The 23,257-nt window shown below is 46.4% G+C and overlaps 2 protein-coding genes across 4 annotated transcripts; both read right to left on the bottom strand.

Moving 5' to 3' along the window:
- Nucleotides 1–1,149: 1,149 nt before the first annotated feature.
- LOC120645087 (protein PYRICULARIA ORYZAE RESISTANCE 21-like) lies at nt 1,150–21,470 on the bottom strand. Of its 3 annotated transcripts, XM_039921835.1 has the most exons (4): nt 21,417–21,470; nt 21,248–21,320; nt 2,174–2,255; nt 1,150–2,019 (listed from the first exon to the last, which is right to left on the bottom strand). In XM_039921835.1, the coding sequence occupies exons 3-4, from the start codon at nt 2,247–2,249 to the stop codon at nt 1,493–1,495; spliced, it is 603 nt and encodes a 200-aa protein (XP_039777769.1). In that variant the 5' UTR covers nt 2,250–2,255; nt 21,248–21,320; nt 21,417–21,470; the 3' UTR covers nt 1,150–1,492. The 3 variants fall into 3 exon arrangements, with proteins under 3 accessions (XP_039777769.1, XP_039777767.1, XP_039777768.1); XM_039921833.1 differs by lacking the exons at nt 21,248–21,320; nt 21,417–21,470 and adding an exon at nt 20,240–21,220; XM_039921834.1 differs by lacking the exons at nt 21,248–21,320; nt 21,417–21,470 and adding an exon at nt 2,948–3,063.
- LOC120645089 (two-component response regulator ORR7-like) lies at nt 16,349–18,006 on the bottom strand. Its single transcript, XM_039921836.1, has 4 exons — nt 17,798–18,006; nt 17,139–17,691; nt 16,975–17,045; nt 16,349–16,856 (listed from the first exon to the last, which is right to left on the bottom strand). Exons 2-4 carry the CDS (start codon nt 17,217–17,219, stop codon nt 16,769–16,771), a joined length of 240 nt encoding a protein of 79 aa, XP_039777770.1. The 5' UTR covers nt 17,220–17,691; nt 17,798–18,006; the 3' UTR covers nt 16,349–16,768.
- Nucleotides 21,471–23,257: the final 1,787 nt, after the last annotated feature.

Here is a 23,257-nt window from a genome sequence, read left to right as displayed (position 1 = left end):
CCATCACCAGCCTGACAGCTGGATAAGCCACGGCGTCCGCGACCGGCTCCCCCCTCGCTCTTTCGCGTCGCGCATCTCAGCTAGGGTACCAGCCATCTCAGTGGATAAGCCAGCCACTTTTTCCAGCAGGAAAAGTAGCTACCAGCTGCAACTGTACGCCCAGCCACCAGCTCAGCCAATTACAAGCAACCGAACGGGCTGAGAATCAGTGAATGGAGGCTCTCTAATCACCTCAAAAAGAGACCAAAAGAACGATGCCGTTTCTAGTGTTATATGGTATAATTCATTTTTAAAAGGTTAGTACAGTATGATAATGTAAAGGCATCTTGTGACTCTAGCTTGTGCGCATTATTGTATTCGCAGAAGAAGCTTTAGAGAATCATAATGCCTTTCCCTTGACAAATCTTCAGCATCCCAAAAATGGACTTTGTGCTTTGGTACTGAACCGTTGATGCAATCTCGTTATATGCTTGATTACGCAAACAAAGTAACTGATTTTCCACAAAATTTACAGCACGACATCGATGATGCTAGATCGAGGACCAAATCCTCGCCATCAAAGACTTTCCACCTACATCGACAAAAAGCTAGCACATCGATGATGATGTGTGGCTTCTCTTTCTTCATTTTGGCACAGCATAGACAGGCACCTGTCTATGCTGTGCTCATCTCCCAGCCTCACAACACAGCACAGGAACAAATTCCTCTGCCTTCTTTTGTGCTAGTTTATTTTCAAGGGACGCTGAGCTCTCAAACTTTTGAACTGTAGGTCTAACCTGAAGACATTACAGTCGTGGATTCCTTCCCGAGACTAGATCGAGTACGTGTTCTCTGACGAGACTCTGCTTTTGCTGCACGTAAGCCGTTAACAACGTTGGTAAATGGCAGTTGGTGAAAGGCTGATGATAGTTTGTCAAGATGGGAACAATTTTTGACGAATCATCCTAATGACTAGATTTGTGCTAATGGTCCAGGGAATACAAGCCACAAGCATCGATCTTTTCTCCTTTTATGGTTGCAGACTTTTTCAGGAGAATCTGATCCTGTTTGTCTTGCAGACTCAACATAGCACTGTAATACAGCAATCTTCAGTGTTCTTTTTTTGAAACGGAACTGGCAGAAGAGCTGCCCATTGTATTAATAAGGAGAGAGTAAAGCCAAGAGGCTACAAAACTGGAAAAAAAATTTACAAAGAGAGCCCGCACTCCACCTCTCTAAAAGAACTCAAGCTCTACCAATTAGGCACACCAGGTGTACACCAATTTTCAGTGTTCAGTCAAGTGTGCCATTCGTTAAGAAAATCAACTATATATAGTTTTTTTTGAACAATCTCACAAGATCATTTAAACATGCTCATTTCATATTAATCCACCAATCTGTGCAAAAACCACTGAAAACCCAATTTTAATCCACGCAAAAAACACTGAAAAACTCCCGTAGACATTGGGCCACTGTGCAGAACTTGTTACTACCAAGACTCCACTGAAAACCATCACATGATGCTGCACGCCGCTGTCGGGTCCTCGTCGCTGAAGGTCCGGCAGCTCCTGTACCCGCACCCCGCCGGCGCCCGCAGCGGCTGCGCGTACAACCTGCCGCAGCAGCAGCACCGGCACCCCTCGTAGTAGCCCAGGTGGCACGGCGCGCAGCAGGGGCACCCGCACGGCCCCACCGGCGGCGCCGGCAACGACGGGATCTCCACCGTCGGTATCACGTACTCCACCGGCGCCTGCTCGCACGGCCTACACGGCGGGCGCGGCGGCTTTGACGGCTTATTAGGTGACCGCAGCGGCTCATCGTCGTGCTTCGGCCTGCCGTTCTTCGCCGGCTCCGATCCGGCGACAGTGGCCGCTCTGCCATCCTCTGCGGCGGCTCCGTTGTCCACGATGTGGATGTCCCTGATCACCTTGCCGCCCTTGCACCGGAGCTTGCAGGCGAGCCTGATCGGGTCGAACGGCCCGACGATGGTGATCGTCTTGCTCTTATCGTCGAAGGAGATCATCTGGATCCTCTCGCAGTCTGCATGAACAACTCGAGGTTTAGAGTGAATTTGTGCGATCGTCCTAGAGATGTTTGAACATTGAAGCACTGAAATTTTGCTCGAATTTGTGTACAGTTCCAAACAATTGTGATGAATCATCTTACTGAAGAGAGGCTTCAGTATTTCTCTTACCTTGGAGCTGGCATAGAATCTTGCGGATCTTATTGTAGCACTTGTGGCAATCAAGGTTAACCACGACGATTATCATGGAGATCTGTGTTGACAGCGGTGTGTTAATTAGTAAGTAGTAAAATATTTTTTTGACAGCACCGAGCTATAACAAAAGGGCATCCTTCTTCAAACATTGCAAATTTTTCTTAAATTCAGCAAATGCATGCATTTTCTTTATTTCTCTTGTGATTAGTAACAGTAGAATAGATGCTAGTGTGGAACAATCAGTGACAGTAAACTTTTTGATTTCTCTAGAAACGGACAATTTAATCAGGTAACTCCCCCCATCAACTCAGCCTTGAATTTTGTTGTAAACTTGAAATACCATTAACAGGACCATCATAATCTCTTGACAAGTTCCGTCAAAACAAGAAGGATTTTCATTGATCGGAAAGAAGGGGAATTTTGAAAAGCATCAATCACTTAGATAAAGTGATGCAACATGCTAGCTCTTGAACAGTTTGATTCTGAAATACGGGATGGAGATATTATTCCTAGAGACAAACATGAGTGAGTACACAAAACTTTAGAACATATTCTTGCTCCTCTAACCCTTTCAGTTTCAGAAGAACAGCATACAGGTTAGTGATCATGATCAACCACCACAAATTGAGATCCATGAAAACAAGAACGCGCAGTTGTGCACCACAGAGCGCTCATGGAGAGAGAGGGGGGGGGAGAGAGAGAGAGAGAGAGAGAGAGAGAGAGAGAGAGAGAGAGAGAGAGAGAGATCACCTTCTCTGCCATGGCTTGGGTGTGAACTGATCCTTGGTTTCTCACATGTAGAGAGAGAGAGAGAGAGAGAGAGAGAGAGAGAGAGAGAGAGAGAGAGAGAGAGAGAGAGAGAGAGAGGCGTGCAGTGTGAAGAGGAGGGAGGGCAGATAGTGAGGCGCCTTATATATAGGAGAAGGCTTAGGCGCACGTCGTGTGCCTGATGAGCGAGGTCACATGACCCCACGTTCAGGTAGAGCTAACTAACTTCAGTATCCCTGAGACCCTGACAGCCCAACTTCGATGGTAAACAAGACCGTCGTATTAGATTTAGGGACGCGTGTACGCGTATCAGCTACGTGCATGTGGCTTTAATTTATTTAATAATTTGGCTGTACGTTTGAAACAACAATATTTTTCTAACTGTGGAAGGGAGACGAATTTACATGTCACACCACTCATCAGGACGTGTCTAAGGAATGTTTTCATTGGCAAACACAGTAATCTCATTTTCGGTAAAAAAAAATGAAATTTTGAGTATGACTTTGCAAGAATTCCTCATAGTGATCACAATGCAAGGCACACTTTTGGAACAAATTAATTAAGAATCCATCCAGCTGGGTAATCTTGAGGTAGCCAAGGAGGGAAATGCAAGGATACCTTCCAAAACAATCCACTGATTGAGGTGTCAAATTACGCAACGACATCGTTTTAGGAAAGTAGTCAACTGCTGCAGCGAACAACAGTAAAACTGCCCATTGGTGCATCAATTAACAATAGAACTGAGTAAAAACGAGGTTATATATGTTAGGGAGGTAATTTATTCATTGTTGAATGTGGCACTAATTTGGTTCAAACTTTGCGTTCATTGTTGCAGTTTTTTTTTTTGAAGAAACCATTGTTGCAGTTTTTTTAGTAAAGGTTCCCCTGCTTTTATAGAAAGCATATAAAGTTCTTACAAGACCATTATTATTGCAGTTACTGTTGGCTATTTGAGGGAAACCTGACAGTGTGACCAATCTTGTGTGCTATGCTGTGCCCAGAGATTGGTAGATGATCCAGTTTTATATGCTTCATCTGTGTGCTGAGAAAACTTGGAGCCCCAGCTGTTAACTTCAGTACTGAGCCTTATAAACACAGCACGATAACTGTGCTGCGGCAGGCAGATTATCTCAGGCATTAAGATTCATGTTACACCTGAAGACAACGTAGCCTGAGTGCCGGACCATATATGATGGATAGATGAACGGGCACTTGGACTGTCACAATCTGGCCCAATTATCAGAACTCAATTTAACTTCTTCAAATTTTGTAAGGAAGACCACTCTCATCAGATCGAAGACCAATCTAATGCCATATTTAGAAACCATGAGGAATTCATTCATATCAATATAATTTGAGCCTTGACAAAAACATAAAATTGAACACATCTAGAAGAACATAGAAAGATTCTATTGTAAGGTAGAAGTATAGATAGAGACTTTTGGGAGAAAAAGTTTTGTGCTGTTCTGGTGGTAGTTTGCGAGGAAATTACGGTCAAGGAATCTAATCTTTGCTGCACCCACCATGCACCAAAGACGATGAAAAGTAGCCTTTTCAGTTTACATCCTAGCATATACGAACTTACCAACCAATGCTTGTGGAATCATAATTAGTAAATTATTAGCAGAGGGAAGTTGCACACGAAACTTAAGTTTGTATGTCATCATTTTGAAACAAGCAGAAGTACAACATATTTTTCTCTCCAATTCAGTTCGTTGGCATAATGAAGTAGTTTTATCTTTTTCCAAGACAATGTAATCTTTAGTTATAACCAGATTGGGTTCTAGATCTTGCTGTGAATGTGGTAATAAGATGTTTTTTCCTCGAACGCACAGGAGAACTGCGCATCAATATATTAAGAAGAAATTGTGGGGGTACCCCCCCAAAACTGTTACAGGGATAAAGGGTCTGTAACACACCCTCAAAAACTAGTACTTTCTCCCTCTTAAAATAGACACTAACAGGGACCAGACCACACGAACACACACCCTCTTCAACTAAGAGGGAGCTAAGGCGAGGAGATATGAAACTCCTCTGGCCCCTGCTACAGACCACAACTGGACCTCCTCTCTAAAGGCTTCCACAACCCGGGAAACATTGGGGGTCTCACCATCAAACACACAACGGTTGCGATGTTTCCAAATTAACCAGGCCCCTAAGATAATGATAGAGTTAACTCCTTTTTTACCCTGACCAGAAAGCATGCTGCTAACTCCTCCCCACCAATCCACAAAGCAGATATCAGCTAGCTGTGGTGCTGCAGCTTGTAACCCAAATTGCTGCAAGATGATGAACCAGAATTGCCGGGTGAAGACACAAGAAACCAGCAGGTGGTCTATTGTTTCTTCAATTTGATCACAAAGTGGACATTTTGGTGGATGGTTAAGGCCTCTTTTAGCAAGTCTGTCTGTTGTCCAGCATCAATTATGGGCAGCAGTCCACAAAAAGAACTTGCATTTCCCCGGAGCCCAGCTTTTCCAAATTCTCTCCCAAGGGTCGAATTGGGTGGCACCAATGAAAAGAGCCTCATATGCTGATTTGGTGGAATAAAGACTAGAGGCTGTGAACTTCCAAATATGTAAATCTTCCACCTTTGGCTGTAGCTCAACATCTGAAAGAAGCTCCCAAAGATGAATGTATTCAATCAAAACCTGCACACTCAATGCTCCTCTAATATCTGAAATCCACCTTCCATCAGTTATAGCATCGAACACTGTTCTTTTCCTTGCTCTTACTGCTACTGCACTGTATAGATGTGGCAGGGTCTGTTTTAGGCTTTGGTCAAGCAACCAGCCATCTGTCCAAAAACTAGTGTTTTTTCCATTTCCAATTACTGTTTTGACAGCCATTGCAAAAAAGGACTAGACCTGGTGTTGGGCCTGAATTGGGAAAAAAGACCATGCCTTTTCAGGTTCAGTTTTCTGCAGCCATAGCCACCTATGTTTTAGTGCCCATCCCAGTTTTTGGAGGTCATAGATGCCAAGCCCTCCTAAAAAAACTGGTCTTGTGACTTTTGGCCATGCAAGCAGACAATGCCCTCCTTTAACATCCTTCCGGCCCTTCCATAAGAAAGCTCTTATGATCTTGTCTATTGCCTTCAAGACACTGGGTGGCAGATCAAGTGCTAACAAAATGTAGATGAGCATTGAGGTGAGCACATACTGGACCAATATTACCCTACCAGCTTTGGTGAGCAAGTCAGCCTTCCAACTTGGGAGTCTGTCTGCTACTCTTTCCACAAGACATTGCTTGAGCTTTAGTGAGTTTGTGAGGGGAGAGAGGAACCCCTAGGTATTTACATGGAAACTCCGAGATTTGGCATGGCAAGGATTCCTGCAAGAATACTTTGTCATCTTCACTGCACTGGATGGGAAGGACACTGCTTTTTTGGAGGTTTGTTATGAGCCCAGAAGCGATTCCAAATAGCTGCAATATATCCAAAGTGATCTCAATATCACTAGCCGAGGGCCTCAAGAAAAGCACCACATCATCAGCATACAAGATCCTATGGCGTAATGCTCTTCTCGCCAATGGTTGTAGCATATTCTGTTCCGCAGCTTTATTTATTATATGACACAGCACATCCATGACTAGTATGAAGAGCATGGGGGATAGTGGGTCTCCCTGTCTAAGGCCTCGCTGATGATAAATTTTTTCTCCTGGAGAGCCATTAAGGAGTACTTGAGTGGAAGATGTGCTTAGCAGCCCTCTTATGATATCACACCAAATTTGCCCAAAACCCAACTGATTCAACAATTCCAGGAGGAAGGGCCAAGAAACCGAGTCAAAGGCCTTAGTGATATCCAGTTTGAGAAGAATGCGAGCCTGTTTCTGTTGGTGCAGGAACTTTGTGGTATGTTGGACCAGCATGAAGTTGTCAAAAATGAACCGACCTTTAAAGAAAGCGCTTTGGTTGGGGGAAACCAGCTGATTCAAATACCCGACAAGTCTGTTGGCGAGGATTTTTGTTACCAGCTTGGTGAATGAATGCACTAAACTGATGGGCCTGTAATCCTTTATACTAGAGGCATCCTCTCTCTTTGGTAGGAGAGTGACAAAAGCTGAATTCAAGAGCTCAAAGTTGGTGAATTTTCGGCTCCATACAGCTGATATCGCAGCCATTATGTCCACTTTGATAATATGCCAACACACTTTATAGAATCTGCCTGTAAACCCATCAGGGCCAGGAGCTTTATGGGAAGGTAATGTCTTTACTGTTTTCCAAACTTCCTCTTCTGAAAAAGGAACTTCTAGGTCATGTAGAGGAATATTTGGCATGTCTAATTCTGCTAGATTAACTGTCATATCTCTGTCAGTACTGCTGCCCAGCAAACTGTTATAGAAATCAAAGATATGCTGCTCCTTTTCGTCATGTTTGGTGAGGATTGTCCCCTCGACCGTGGTGATCTTAGCAATGAAATTCTTCCTCTTGCGGTGTCGGGCGTGTGCCTGAAATAGAGATGTATTGGCATCACCTTCCTTAAGCCAACCAATGCAGGATCTACTTCTTGCGATGGTACGCTGCAGAGAGGAAAGAGCCAAGGAATGCGGCTTCAGTTTGTTCTTGAGCCATAATTCGAGCTGATGGAGCACTTCCCTGGCTAGTGCTAGTTGTGAATTGACATGGCCCACTTTCTTTTGGCTCCAGCTTTGAAGTTTTCTAACAAGTGTTCTGAATTTTCTTGCCAGGGTGTCAAATGGGCAATGAGAAACTGCCTCAGATGCCCAAGCTGCTGCAACTACCTCTTGAAAACCATCCAGGCTGGGCCAAAAGGCCTCAAAATGAAATCTGGCCTTAGCCGGTTGTACATCATTCAAACCTAGCAGGAGTGGGCAATGATCTGACCCATCTGTGGCACAACTCTGCAATAGATAGTTAGGAAACATCTGCTCCCAATTGGCTGAGCAAAGAACTCTGTCAAGTTTGACTAGTGTCGGCTGGTCTTGCTGATTGGACCACGTGTATTTGCGGCCAAGCAGAGGCAAATCTTTTAGCTCCAAGTCACTGATCAAATGGCGAAATCTTCCCATCATTGCCCTGTCAACAGTCCCACTGTTCTTATCATCAGTGTGTGTTATTAAATTGAAATCCCCAAGCAGAAGCCACGGTCCAGGACAAGCTGATCTCACATCACGAATTTCTTGCATGAAAAGCACTTTATTATCATTCCCTTGAGGACCGTACACACAAGTTAACCACCAGGCTTGTGAGTTGGCCGGGGAGAATTGAACAGACAAGCTGAAATTATCTAGCCTGGTGGTCGTAGCTGGTCCTAGATCATGTCGCCAAGCGACTAAAATACCCCCACTAGCACCAACCGCTGGCAGCTCTACCCAATGAGGAAAATTAGAGCCCAGTTGAAGCGTCCCCTCATAAGAGAAGACTTAAATGTGTTACAAACATCAGTCCCAGGAGGTTGATGACACATTTATTACATCAGATGGTTCATTACCATACAACTCTACGCGGTAGTGAGCAGAGAAGCGCCACTATCGCGAGGATTACAATCCATACACACGTAACAATATTAAATATAAAAAGAAAGTCATCAGAGTCTTGCGCCATGCGATAACTCCTGCGGGTGACCCAAATCCACAGGCAAGGCTGGGTGCAGGACGGTACCCCTACTCAACATCGTCAGGTACAAAGTCTGGATCTTCCTCTATAAAAATAAAGAATGGGGTGAGTACAAACGTACTCAGCAAGTCCAACCACACCCACGGAGGGGATATAACAGAATATCATACACATGGTAAGTCAAGGATAGGGCTAGGGTTTGATTTGCTGAAAGCAATATTTTATGCAGGGGTTCATTTGAAAGAAAGCATTTTTCCCAAAACCAGTTTTCTTGTACCAAGTAACACGAGGGGTTGATCCCCACGGGATCCAAGTTTTAAGATGCTACCGGACTCCTCATCCGCCGTGGCACACGGCATAGCTGCCGGACACATTTCCAAAACAACTCATGCCAACCCATCCCAAAGTAAACACTAGTTATGTGACCACACCGTAACCCGCCCAGTACCGTGGTCACGGACTATTCGAATAGGTTTCAACTCTGCAGAGGTGTGCAACTTTACCCACAAGTGGGGTACCACAACACGATCACTTTAGTGTCGGTGCAGATCCCAACAAAGCCTTTACCCACCATAGCTAGACCTGACTAGCCACCACGGGTTCCACCAAGGGGACATTGACCTATCTCTGAGGTTTAACCGGGGCCTAAGTCACACAGAACATATCCCTTCTCCTTGGTCACCTGTTGCTCTCAGCTCTACTGATGGCTATCAGACTAACTAGTGGGGTTTATGCTAAGCCGTTGCCCATACAACGGTCAAGTGGTTTGCACGAAAGTGGAGTTAGGTGAGATGTAACACCAACTCAGTCCTTAGTGGTGACAAGATGGATATCTCCCTTCCTTGCTCTGCCACACAAGCACAAGCACACCAAACGGCAATTCACACAGAAATGCCATCCATCCCGTCTAGACTTATCTTTTGAAAATTCCACTTTTATCCCTTTCCACACACACACACACATTTTCTTTGTAAAATGAGTTGAAATGTGTATAAGATCCTAAGCGTTGTAGCAGCGATTAACGTCCAAACAAAATCAGACATTAATCTTGGTGGTCAAGGAATGGTTATAACAAATCAAGGGGTGGCTATCCAACCGTGTTTTCAGCAAGCAAAACATATGCAATTTTGTAAAACAGGCCAATAGGTTGTGTTTATGAAAACTAGGATAAAAGCATGCATCAAAGGATGGGATTGAACTTGCCGTCTTCGAAGCCTTCGGGGAGGTCCTGGTCGAAGCACTGTCCTTCGGGCTCGGGGTCGTGGAAATGGTCCTCGTTTGCTTGCTCACAGTATTGTACGTTAACGGGCTCTCCCTCGTTCACACCGTGGTCTACGACACATACAAACAAACACACAATTAGGAAAAAGAAATAAAAGTTTTATCGTTGAGCTCGAATCGGAAATAATTAAGATAGGGAGTTTGGAGTAATATTTTCGGGCGGTTTCCTAATGGCATGGACAAAATTATGTCATGAGAGGCGTGGTAATGTTTTAGGTAGATCCGAGGTCGTTTGGCACATGAAATGATAGGTCAATGGGGTGTTTAGGGTCTAAACAGGGGTCCAGGGACCTGTTTGTAATTATATTTGAGAAGGCAGGGGCTTGGTTGTAATTTCTGGAAAGGTTTGGGTTATTCGGGAAAAGAGTAGGGTCCTATTTATAATTAAGTTTATGTAGTGGAGTTTTTGTTTGTAATTACCATAAAGGACAGGGTTTTATTTGAAAGAAAACCAAGGGTGGAAGGGTTCTTAATTAATTAAAAAGAAGGGGAGGGGGTTATGGGCTAATATGCCCTGTCTTCTTCCTCCCCCTTGTGCTGAGGAACAGGGGAGGGAGAGGGCTCACCGGCGGCGGCCCTGGGCCGGTGGTCTGGGGCTCTAGGGTGGCCGGGATCATGGGGAAAAAGGAGGTGGAGGCTTGGGGGTTCGATTCCCCTCTCCAATTTCGGAGAAGGGGTCCTGCAGGAGTGGGCGCGGCGGCCATGGTCGCGGCGGACGTCTGCGGCCATGGGTGGCACGAGCAGGGGCGGCTTGGGGTGAGCAGGCGGGGGGCAAAGGGAGAGAGGGAAGGAAGGACCCTAGTGTGCCCCCTACCTTGGGCCGGGGCGACACGAAGAAGCGGGGCGACGGGAGCGACGGCGGCGTGCTGTAGTGTGTGCAGCAGCGGCGCTGCGGGCTGGGAGAGAGGAGCTGGAGGTGACGGAGGTGGTCGTGGGGCGAAGGAGCGGCGCGGGGGGGGGGGGGGTCGCTTTATAGCTGAGGAGAGGCGGTGGCGAGTCCGGGTGTAGGTGGAGGCCGGCGAGCGGCGCGGAGCACCATTAATGGCCTCCGGCGTCGCGGGCGGCGAGGCCGGTCACAGGATGAGGTGACGGCTCGGGCAGGCGTGCGCGGGGCAGGCGATGCAGTGCTCGACGGCGGGAGACGCGGCGAGCAGTGGCGTGCTCCACGTGGGTGCAGTGCACGCACAGGCGGCCGGCAGCGATGGCGGCACAGGAAGGCGGTGGCGGGTCGGCAAGCAGCGTGGCAGGGCCCGGAGCATGCGAAACACATGCTGCGCGAGGCGGTGCAGGGCGGGCGGGCGTGCGGTGTGTGGGTGCGGCGTGCGCGTGCGGCGAGAGGGTGGTGGCGAGCTGCTTTGGCGGTGAGGGTGGGGCGGGAGCCGGGCGCGCTCGGCAAGTAGGGGAGGCCGGACGGCTCTGCAGTGCGCGTGGAGGAGGGAAGGAAGAGAGGAGGAAGGGGGAGAGAAAATAGAAAAGAAAATGGAAAATAGAAAAGAGAAAAGAAAAAGGAAAAAAAGAGAGAGGGAGAAAGAGAGAAAGAGAGAGGGAGGGAGAGATTCGCGCTGGCGCCGGTCGCGGCGTCGACCGCGGTTGCACGCGCACACGCGTTGGTCCGGCGTGGCGCGGCGGTCGGTGGTTCGTGATGCGTGGCACAGGAAAAAGAGAGGGCCACGACAGTGATTGGACATCGGGAGATCAGGCGGGAAACGATTCTTGGACAGGAAAGGATTGAGCTCAACGATGAAAGATTTCGAAAATTATAATTAGCGCGTGTTTTATTTTGGTGCATTTTTCGGGATGTCACACCAGCATAGAAAGAATGCAGCTATGAGAAACACCCGACATTTTTGTCTCCTGTAAACTGACTACCTCAATTCGACCTGTGGTGATCAAGGTTCTTACAGTGTCTTGTCGTGCCCTGGAATTTAATCCACGGACATTCCAGCAAAGGATCTTAGATGGATTCATGTCTGGCAAAGGAAAAGAACGACCTTGGCAGCAACAGTCAGCAACCAGTCACCCGCCACAACTCTTCCTCATCAGGAGCAGCCCATCCGAAGAGAGCCGAGAGCGCCAAAGCCTGGGAGTCCGGGAGCCTCGCCGAGCCAGTGAATAGCTTGAAGTACCTCTCCAAGCTTTGCTAATCGATGCCGGCAGTCTCCCCAATGAGGTCCCGGGCACGCATTACCTTCTTCCTTGCTCTTTGGGATGTCCCGCCACTAGGAACATCCGGCTCCATCCCAGCGATGCGACGGCTGCGCCGCGGAGCGCAAGGTGCGCAGGCGCGGGAACGTAGTCTTCTCGCCATTGGCGTAGGGAGGATCCTTGCCGTCTTTTTAGAAATTTTCACCAAGAAGTGCTTTCGCTGGCATGTATTGGGGGAGCCTGGCCGTGTTGGTGAGATGGCGTCCCCCTGCAGCGGGGTTTCCGGCTCAGGGTGTGGTTGCCTTTGTCGCCCGGAGTACACCAACTTGAAGCTGGGGTATTCTATCTCTGGATTTCCACTATGCTTTGACATGTCTACGGTGGATTGGACTTGTCATCTTGATGGTGAATTGGACTTGGCGTCTCGACGATAGATTGGACATTGCGTCTTGACGATGAATTATACATGTTGACTCATATCCATGGGACCTAAAAACTCCTACAAGTGTGATCTCACAAACTCATTAGTCCCATTGATTATGTTGTCACTCAATCACCAAAATCACAAACAATGGCCTAAATGGGGCCATGTTCCTTACAATCTCCCCCTTTTTGGTGATTGATGACAACACAATCAAAACAAACAGAAATTTACAAAAATTTGACAAATTTAACCACTTACACTTGCTTGGATGCTTACCACTATCCAATGTTGACTTGGCCTCCCCCTACAGCTATGATTCCCCCTTTGTTCCTCCCCCTATTTGCTACTCATCTCTCATATGTTGACTTGATCCACTCGGCATGTCTCCCCTTTTGGAATATTTTTCCTTCTTGGGAACATCTCTCCCTCTTTGCTGGGAACATGCCTTGCTTTGATCAACATTTCTCCCCCTTTGGAATCAAATCACCTAAAAGGTCTTGTACCTAAAAGGTCTTGCAAAACAATATAGCTCAAGAGAAGATTAGTAGCCTAGGGAGTTTGTTTCATGACTCATGATCCAATTGCATGATATCAATGAAGATACCAATTGAAAATTTACTATGGTGGATCATAAAATCACGAAACTAGCATGACATGAGCTAAGCTTTTCACAAGTGTGTACACAACATGATAATGTGAAAATCAAGTGTACAACTAAAAGTTTCAACAAGAAAGCTTAGATCATATCATGCACGGAGGTAGCTCTAAAAAAGATAAGAAATTAACAATTATACCAATTGAATGAGTTTAGAACCTTGCATACCTCCGGGGGTGCTTTGTTTACCTTGCATGTACCAATTGAAAGTGACTTGCAACCAATTGAAAGTCTTTAAACAAAGATCACTTGGTACACCAAGGTTAAGCAAATGTATGAGCACATAGCCTATGAACTTAGATATGAGTATTTAAGTTCAATAAAGCATGGCTCAATATGCATGAAAGCACAAATTATCTTATCACTCTTATAGAGTTGTTTGTTCACATTGATCGTGAATAACATTCTCTTAGAGTGTTAACTCCACGTGAGACTACAAAAGATAAACTTGCAAACATGTTAGTCTCAAAATCACAACCTATAGGATGAACTCCCCTGAAATGTGTGCATTTAGTGTTTGAATCACCATGCAAACATCCTAGCAAGAGCAATGGATCTACATGATACTTGAATTGAAATCTAGCTACTATTACCTTATGGGGGACTTGGGCAACAAATGTCCAAGTTGTGAGCTTAGCTTGTTTTGGCTTGAACCTTCACTTCCACTTGTAAGCTAAGCCTCCAAATCCCCCGAAGCCGTCCTTGGCTTTAAGTCTCCTTTGGAACCCACACCATTTGAGGCCCCTTCATATTGGTGATGATATCCTTGAGCACCAAAATGGAGTGGTTCCAATTCTTTTCCTTCTTCCCAACCTTGTGAGCAACCACTTGAATCAGTTGTATAGAAATCCTAAGCTGAAGAAATTCTTACAAGATAACCACAAGAAGGTGTGGGCTAGAAGCAAATTCAATGAACTCTGCAAGGTTGACTATGTGAACAATAACCTTGCAGAGTGTTTCAATTCATGGATTAGAGATACAAAGGGACTTCATTTGGTAGATTTGTTGGACGCCATCAGAAGGATGATTATGGCAAAGTTTTCACTGCGCCAAAAAATTGCAGCTGCAAAGTTTGCTAGCCACCAAATTATTCCAGCTGTCATGAAGAAATTGCATGATAAAACTGACGGTCTCAGAATGACATTGGTTAGGCGCAATAATTTTGAGGCAGAGGTGACAGCAATGGATAAAGAGAAGAGAGAATGGAGGTATCCTGTAAATTTACAGAGAAAGACATGCAGTTGCAGACAATGAAAGATCACTGGATTGCCGTGCATTCATGCCTTGTATTTCATTACTTCTCTTCGTGGTCTAGCTTGTGAGATTGATCAGTATGTACATGAGTACTACTCTGTTGCCAGGTTTAATGCTACGTATGTTGATAATGTGCCTTCTATTGAGGGAAAGCACCAGTGGACAACAGTTGATCCGGGATTTGTTCTTCATGCTCCAGTTCAGGGGAGAGCACCAGGAAGGCCAAGAAAGGTCAGAATAAGATCAAGTGCAGAAGGCAGAAAAGGACTTGGACCTAGGAAGCGGAAATGTAAAAGATGTGGAGGATCTGGGCATTTTGCTAGAACTTGTAAAAATGTTGTTGACCCAGCTTTTGGTGAAGATGAGCATTGGGGTGCAGAAAATGCTGTTGACCCAATTTTTAATGAAGATGAGCATTGGGGTGCAGAAAATGCTAGAGAGGCAGATGCTGAACCCTCTGATGTTGCACCTGAGTCTCCACTAGTTGAGCCATCTGAAATTGCTGTTGAGTCTCCACTAGCTGAGCCCTCCGATGTTGATGTTGTGCCACTTCTGCCTGATCCCTCCGATGTTGTTGTTGTGCCACTATCTGAGGTCTCTAATGCTACAAAAGCTAGGTATTATTCGTTTACATACTTCTTCCTTTCTTATGTTTATCAGTAATTATATATTTTATTATTTGTTTGTAGGTTGCACAGGAAAAAAAATCTGCCAAAGAGGATAAAGAAGGGAGGCAAAGAAGCCGAAGCTATCGTGTCACTAGCTGAGCCGTCCAAACTAGTGGCACAAGCTAAGAAAAGAAAGAGAGGTAAAGAGGTGGTGCACACAATTGAAGATAGTCCGGCCAAAAACACAAGGAAGAGTCAAAGAAATCGCAAAATGAAACTTGTCATTGACTTGTGATGTTTATTTCAGAATATTTTAACCTTTAGTGGGGTCGAACTTCGAATTTGTGATAGACATGTGTGTCTCATGGACTTGTATGTTTGTTTGAAATTGGACTTGTATTTTTCTTGAAATTGAACTAGTATTTTGTTTCAGATTGTATGTTTCCATTCTCATTTATTGTGATGCTGATAAAATTTGAATTTTGTGGAGACATGCTGTCCAAAATTTGAATTTTGTGGGGACATACTGTCCAAAATTTGAATTTTGTAGGGAAATGTTGTCCAAAATTTGAATTTTGTGGGGATATGCTGTCCAAAATTTTTTCTCAGGGCTCTATCATGATATAATGACACAATGCCAAGTTTCAGAAATTTTGGTGATAGTTTTCATATTCTTAATTTTTTTAAAAGACGCTCAAATACAAATTTGAAATATTTTAGTTATACCGTCCAATTTGAAACTACGTATCAAAATAAATTTAGTTTTCCTATGTCATACAAAACTAAAGAAGAATGTATGTTCCAAAATTTAAGTGAAAATAATGAGAAACTTCATCTATGTAGTATAAAATGGAGGGATCTAGTTCAATGTTTAAGAAACTTACATGAGATATGTTGAGTTTGTGAAGACTTTGACACTAAATGTTTCAAAACACTGTGAATTTTTTTTCTCAGGGCTCTATCATGATATAATGACACCATGCCAAGTTTCAGAAATTTTGGTGATAGTTATCATTTTCTTATTTTTTTTAAAAGACGCTCAAATACAAATTTGAAATATTTTAGTTATTCCGTCCATTTTTTTGGAATTTTTAGGCACAATTATGTTTATTTGATTTTTCTTATGCTTTTGTAATTTTTATAGATTTTTTTGTAACTTAATCGAGGTACCTACAGTTCAAAATTGCTGCACTTTTTGAATTTTACTTATATTTCCGGAAGGTATAAATAAATTATATTACAGTTCCAAATTCAACAAAACACTGAGCTGAAGCAATTGGTCAGCGGTTCCACTCATTAGCCTTCCCAAACTTAAGGTCGCTGGTTCAAGTCTCTGCGGCGCACACATATTTTGCACATCAAAACGAGTGGGATGTCCCTGGGTTCTCCATGCTTCATACAACTCAAGGACAGTAAACTAATTCCTTTCCATATCTTCTTTTTTCAGTCTAGCAATAAGAAACAAATGAGGTGGGGGTCTCAACTAATGCCACCTGGACAATGGTCAAGTTCTTTTATTCAGTGGCTTGGTAGCAGGAACAGAACTGCCAGCAGCACCTGGACACACATAGTGAGCAAACAAAACTTGCTAGTGGCAAAAGGGTCAGCCACTGTAATTTTCCATTAAACGAAACGATCCATGCACACATCTTATATCTTGAGAAACTCGCTACTGGAAGCCTACAGCTAACTCCTGCTACTACTGAGGCAGCAAGCTAGCCGAGCCCCCGTTACAGTCTAACTGCTATTCCTTTTTTTTTTGAACGGTGTCTAACTGCTATTCTGAATAAACTCGATCGCTACGTCCACTGTAACTGCAAAACACTATTGACAATCTGACGACTGTGGTGGCCACTGATCAGTGCAGCATCCGAGTGGTTATGCGGGAGATGTCCGACGGCCTGACGGGCTTGAGCAGGAAGTCCTCGGCGCCTTCTTCCATGCACCTGAAGAAAAAGTGGACAGAGATTCAGATCGTCGTCGTGGCCTCTCATTAGTTTCTATTTATCAGCAAGAAGGTGACATAAAGGATTGGCAATGGGATCGGGTGGTTCAGGAGCGAACCTGCTGATCCATGTCGGAACGTTCTCGGAGGACATGATCACCACCGGGATTTGCTTGAGCTCCGACGATTCCTAGTTACCAAGATGCACATTGCGTCAGATGTAATGTAATGTAATGTAATGCACATTGCATCAATGAACAAAGGCTGACAGAAGAACACGTACCGAGCCCAGTATCTCGAGCGCCCTCTTCCCGCTGTCCACGGCCGTGACTGCATCACCAGCAGAATATGCAAAGGCAACCATCAATGTTTCAACAATACATGGTTACAATTGTTGCAACATCATTTCATACTTGCATTTTACATTACAAAATGAGCCATAGGCCTCCAGCGATTACAATACAGAAACACAACAACCACCAAATGCAACTACGTTGTTCACTAATTGTTGATTTCAATTCAGAAATTTCCTTTCGTGCTCTCTGTCTATCAGCATACATGGAATCCCATTGGTCAGAGGAATGCACATACAACTCTGTCATGCTCTGTTTCATAGACACGAGGTCTTCAATCACCCTTCTTGCTCTACCACTAAACTCCTGGTCAATCCAATATTTGAATGAACATGGCTGCAACACTTGTGGGCATGCCAAGTACCTTCTTCCTGCATCTGAACCCGACCAGCTACAGCTCAAGATCGGGTACAGATCATGGTGGCATCTCAGCCCAGTCCTGACCACCATCCCCTCCCTATGCTCATCAAGTAGATGTTCAAGCTGCAAAATCAATAGGCAAAATGGGACATTCTCATCACAAATTGAACCATTGTAGCCTCAATTTCAGTCAAATCACAAGCCCCAACCAAGAATCACAAACACTTACCTCCGAGTCATTGCCGACGGATTCCAGATGAGCGCCCCACTGTGTCTGCGTGTCATTGAATGCGTGTGCTACTCTTCTCCTTCCTCGGGTTGAGCCTCCGCCTCGGCCTAGACCAGATCCTCGCGGCATTGTACGAGCAGTGACCTGCGCGGCGCCCTGCAAAGCAAGCGGCTGGGGAGGGGCCGGCGAGCAGGCTTGCTGCGGAGGGGCCGGCGCTTCCAGGAGGGGGCGGCGTCGTGGAGGCAGCGGAGCTCGCAGACGGAGAGATCTCGCGGCGGCCTCGTTCGGGAGGGCGCCCGCGTACTCGGGATCTCGACTCCGCAATGACGGGGAGGGCAGGGTGGCGCGGGCGCGTGGGACGGCCAGAGAAGAGGTTGCGCCCTTGTAGTTGCCCGGCCTTCTTGGGAGGGGGCGGGGGATGCGCCGCCCGGGGGTCGCGCGGCTGCCCGGAGCGGCGGGCCGGATCTCGCGCCGGCCCTCCCCTCCCCTGGACGCGTGCGGCGGCGGCGAAGCTGGTGCGTGGCTCCACGGCGAGGTGATTCACGGCGTGGGGCTGGCCTCTCCGGCCGGCCGCGTGCACGGGCGGGGCGGCAGCGGGGTTCACGGGCGGGGCGGCGTCTGGGCCAACACGGGGCGGGGCGGCGGCTGGGGTGGGGATTGGGGATCGGGGGGCGGGGCGGCGGCTGGGGTGGTGAGTGGGGATCGGGTGGATTTGGGGATGGGAAGGGATGAAGCAAGCTGGGCCCACCTGTCGGACTAATGTGCGGGACCCACCGGTCAGTAACGCCAAAAATGGATGGCAAACGTGACGGAATGGCAAAACTGAGCAAAGAAAAACATTGACGAAGGCAAACTGAGGTGGATTCAGAACTAGTGGCAAAACTGAGGTGGGGTCTCAACTAATGGCACGGATGTAAAAAGCCCAATAACAAAGGGCATCAAATACACTACAGTAATAGCACAGCAAGGGGAAAACGTATTCAGAATTTCAGATCTTGATTTTCTTAAATTCAGCAAACATTCCAAAAATTTCTTAAATTCAGCAGATGCTCGCTCGATCTCTCTCTCCCTCTCTCTCTCTCTCTTATGGTTACTAACAGTAGAGTAGACGCTAAAGTAGAACGATCGGAGTCAGCAAAGTTTTAATTTCTCTAGAAACGGGCAATTCAATCAGGTAACTCCCCCGATCAACTCAGCCTTGAATTTTGTTGTGCACTTGAAAATACCAACTAATAGGTCCATTATAATCTCTTGACAAGTTCCATCAAAACATATTTAATCTCTTGCAGGAGGAGGATTTTATTGATAGGAAAGACAAGGAATTTTGAAGAGCATCGATCACTTAGATAAGTGAAGAGAACAGTTTGATTCTGAAATACAGGATGGACATATTCCTACAGACAAACACGTGTTAGAAACTTTAGAACATATTCTTACTCCACTACTCCTTTCAACTTCGGAAGAACATCACATACACGGGCTTCTGGTCCCTTTCTTTTCCCCTTTCTACAGTACAAGAGGGCGACTTGAGGGCGATCTCTGATTCCGGCGCCGATTTCATCGGATCCCCTTACCACCAGCGGCCTCGTCGGCACCAGAGGATGGGGGGATCCATGGAATCGGTGTCCAACGTATATACCCTGTACTTGCTAGGATTTGGTAGGTTAGGATTTCATCTACCCACTTCGATGGCGTCGGGTGGGTTCTTTTGTCTCCGTTGTGTCGTCTCCGGAGGTTGTGTGGATGGTTGCTGCTTCATCTGCGGCGGTGTGACAGGTTTTGGCGCTGCGGCAGGTGGGAGCTTCTTCATCATCTTCGGCGATGGAAGCGTGAGTGTATATCTCCTGTTCTTTTGCGAAAGGGTGGGAGTTTGTAGCATCCCTGCAGGTGGATTGCTTGTTCGGGTTGCTGGGACCCTCAGCGATGGTGGACTATTCTTCCGGTCGCTGGTTTCATGGCTGGCGACGGTGGATTTCTTCTTCCTCTTCTACTTTGCCAAGGTGACGGTCGATATTCGTTCAGCGGAATTGATACGCTTGGGGTTCCGGGCGTTGGCTCTTGCGGCAATACCAAAGCTTGGAGTCCCTTGGCGAGGTGGGAGGCGGATCTTGCTCGGTCATGGCGTTTGTCTCCTACAGACGGGACCAAGGACGATGGCGGCGGTGCTCTGGAAGATGGAGGTTGCGTGTTGTAATTTTCCTTTCTTCAGGGTGCTGTCTGTAAAAGATGGGATGCATTGTGCTAATTTAATATAACCTCCCTTTTGCAAAAAAAAACCCGGAAGAACAACATATAGGTTAGTGATCAATGACCACAAGTTAAGATCCATGAAAACAAAAACGCACAATTGTGCACCGCGGAGATCAGAGAGAGAGAGAGAGAGAGAGAGAGAGAGAGAGAGAGAGAGAGAGAGAGAGAGAGGGAGGGAGGGAGGGGGTTCACCTTCTCTGCCATGGCTTGGGTATGAATAACTGATCCTTCGTTTCTCACATGTAGAGAGAGAGAGAGAGTGATCTGCGGGAGGGAGAGAGAGAGAGAGAGAGAGAGAGAGAGAGAGGCGTACAGTGTGAAGAGAAGAGGAGGGCAGAGAGTGATCGACGCGCCTTATAAATAGGAGAAGGACAGGCATACGTCGTGGGCCCAATGAGATCACACGGCCCCACTTTCAGGTAGATCTAATTTCAGTTTCCCTGCCAATTGAGGGATTGGCACGCTTGATGGGTAAAGAAAACCACTGCATTCCGAACATGTGTACGCGTATCAGCTATGTGCATGTGGCTTTGTCTATACATTTGAAGAACAATTTATTTTTCTATTTGGCCATTTGGCTATACACAAGATTCTTACTTTCGGTAAGAAACGCTATTTTAAGTATGACTTTGAAAAAATTGCTCGTAGTAAGCACAATGGAAGGCACACTCTTGGAACAAATTAAGAATCCATTCAGCTGGGTAATTTGAGGTAGCCAACGAGCTGAGGCAAATGCAAACATACCTTCCAAAACAATCCACTAAGGTGTGAAATTACGTAGCGACAACATTTTAGGAAAATTGTCAATTGTGGCATCAAGTAACAGTAAAACTGCCCATTGGTGCATCAAGTAACAATAGGACTGAGTAAAAACCGTGTGCTTATGTTAGCGCGGTAATTAATTTATTCATTATTCAATGTGGCACTAATTTGGTTCGGACTTTGCGTTGGTATGTTTCATTGTTGCAGTTATTTTTTGCTTAAGATTTCCCTGCTTTTATAGAAAGTATATAAAGTTCTAACCATGAGTGTATCACAACAAATTGGTTTTTCCTACAATCACACATTCAGCAACCTAACCCAGTAAGCCTGCCAATACAGCATCCTACAGATGCAATTAGCTTAGCCATCCAAGCACTCATATTCAGAATCAATCAGAGGGGCAAGGGAGAAATCGTTGGGGTCTAGAAAATTTTTTACCTATCTGACCCAGCAGCTCGATCTTAATACTAGTGCGCTCGCGCCTTTTACCGGGGACTGGAGCAATGGACACCTGATCACCACCAATTCATCACAAATTTTACGCAACACTCAGCATCACAAGTTCACATACCAGAATAAGCACGCATCAAAAACACACTGGCACTACCTCTCCAGCGATGGTGTCCAGGCTCTGGAAGGCTGGCACCATGGCCGCCTTCCCGTTGTCTTTCTTAATTGTCACCTGCAAGAATGACAAGACCGTCGAATCAATCAATGACAAGACCGTCGAATCAATCAATCCAGCAGCCAGTCTGACACAAATTTGTGACACTAACTTGAAGAATCAAGAAAATGCAGAGGACTGGACCGCACCTGCTTCCTGGTCCTCTCATCGGAGAAGATCACGAAGATGTCGTAGGGCAGGTTGAAGGCGCCGATGATGCAATTCTGGACCAGATACAGTGGGAATCAGAGCAGGATCTAAGCACCCATAGCTCTACGCATCCAACGGTGCTAAAGATGCAATCTTGGGGGGGGGGGCATCGAGTACTAGCGAGCAGTTAAGGACTCAAGATCATATGCGAGTGCGGTGGTTACCATGGCTGCTTCCGAGTCAGGAGATAGAGTTGAGCGATGATCCCGGAGGAAGAGGCGGAGCAGGGTCGCCGGCGTCGGGGGAGGAGGAGGTGGAGATCGCCGGCGTCTTGATGCTCATCGTCTCCGTTGGGGTCAGGGGATCGGTATGACACTCAAGATGTAGCTACGAGTTTGTATTGGAATGTCTCACGAGTTCATGGTATAGAGGAATTGGACTCGCAGGAATTCTCGAGTCGTAGCTCGCCGCCACCAAGACCGACGAGTTCCAAGACGACTTGCTCTCTCTCTCTCTCTCTCTCTCTCTATCTCTCTCTTCTCCCTTCAAACATTACAAGCCGTGCGTGAACACGCTACAACAACGTCCGTTCATGGGCCGCTCCTAATTTGCCCATTCCGGCCCACTAACCAGACCGTTCGGCTTCTTGGCCCGCGAAGAGCAACACATCGCAATACCAGAGACAGCATTAGAGATTGTATCAGGTCTCGTGACATCCCCCCATGCTTGAATAACGGCTTGTCCGCAAGTCATTGCAGAAGAAAGGCGAGGCATAATGACATCTCCATCTTCCCAGGTGGCTAATTCAGCCGGCCACCCTTTCCACTTGATGAGCAGTTGAGTGACAGCACGATTCCTCTTGTTCTTCAGACGGCCACCTTTTTCAAGAGCAAGACATGAAAGACAGGATGCATAGTGCTTTTGGCTGGTAATTTGAGCTTATATGACATCGATCCAATCTTGCCTTCCACCTCATAGGGGCCAAAGTATTTGAAAGCCAATTTGTGACTGGCTCTACATGCCACAGACGTCTGAACATAAGGCTGAAGTTTGAGCCAAACTTTAACTCCCACAGCAAAAGTTCTTTTAGAGCGATGTTTATGTGTGTAACGTGCCGCCTCCCCGAGGCCGGGCCCGCTTATATTTGGCAGCTTAACTAGGACATAGACTGCCCTCACAGACCAACACATGTCTTTTCTGCACACTTTGTCCTCACTCGTGCGCAACCTGGAAGTATTTCCCGGTCGATCACCCATCCCAAAATTGCTCCAGGCCAAGCATGCTTAACCTCGGAGTTCTTTCGAGACTGGCTTCTGAAAAAGAAGTTACAACTTGTTGGTATGAGTCTCCTATTAATCCTATTAAGTCCTGAGTCGGGATGTCACATACTCACCCCCTTAAGAGACCGATGTCCTCGTTGGTCAATCTCAAGCCAGGAACGTCCTCTCTTAGCCACGTTCCGTACGTCAAGTGCCAACGGCCCATGTGCCACGTCCATGCATCCAGTGCCAATGGTCTCTGTGCCACGTTCGTGGGTCCAGTGCCAATGGCGCATCCCAGATGCCCGCGCACTAACCCGCCACGCGCCCGTCCACATGCCGGTGGCATCTGCGACCCTACGCGCCCGTGCTCAT

Source organism: Panicum virgatum, chromosome 8K (genome assembly GCF_016808335.1).
Source record: "Panicum virgatum strain AP13 chromosome 8K, P.virgatum_v5, whole genome shotgun sequence".
In the NCBI taxonomy this organism is placed as follows: Eukaryota; Viridiplantae; Streptophyta; class Magnoliopsida; order Poales; family Poaceae; genus Panicum; species Panicum virgatum.
The sequence above is the reverse complement of the archived record's forward strand: the minus strand, read 5'-3'. Positions and strand labels throughout refer to the sequence as shown.

Coding starts and splice junctions, on each gene's coding strand:
- LOC120645087 (XM_039921833.1), bottom strand. Junction 2,020..2,173: donor GATTCTATGCCAGCTCCAAG/GTAAGAGAAATA, acceptor TTGTTCATGCAG/ACTGCGAGAGGATCCAGATG.
- LOC120645089 (XM_039921836.1), bottom strand. CDS start 17,219: ATGGTTGCCTTTGCATATTCTGCTGGTGATGCAGTCACGGCCGTGGAC. Junction 17,046..17,138: donor CGCTCGAGATACTGGGCTCG/GTACGTGTTCTT, acceptor CTTGGTAACTAG/GAATCGTCGGAGCTCAAGCA. Junction 16,857..16,974: donor GTTCCGACATGGATCAGCAG/GTTCGCTCCTGA, acceptor CTTTTTCTTCAG/GTGCATGGAAGAAGGCGCCG.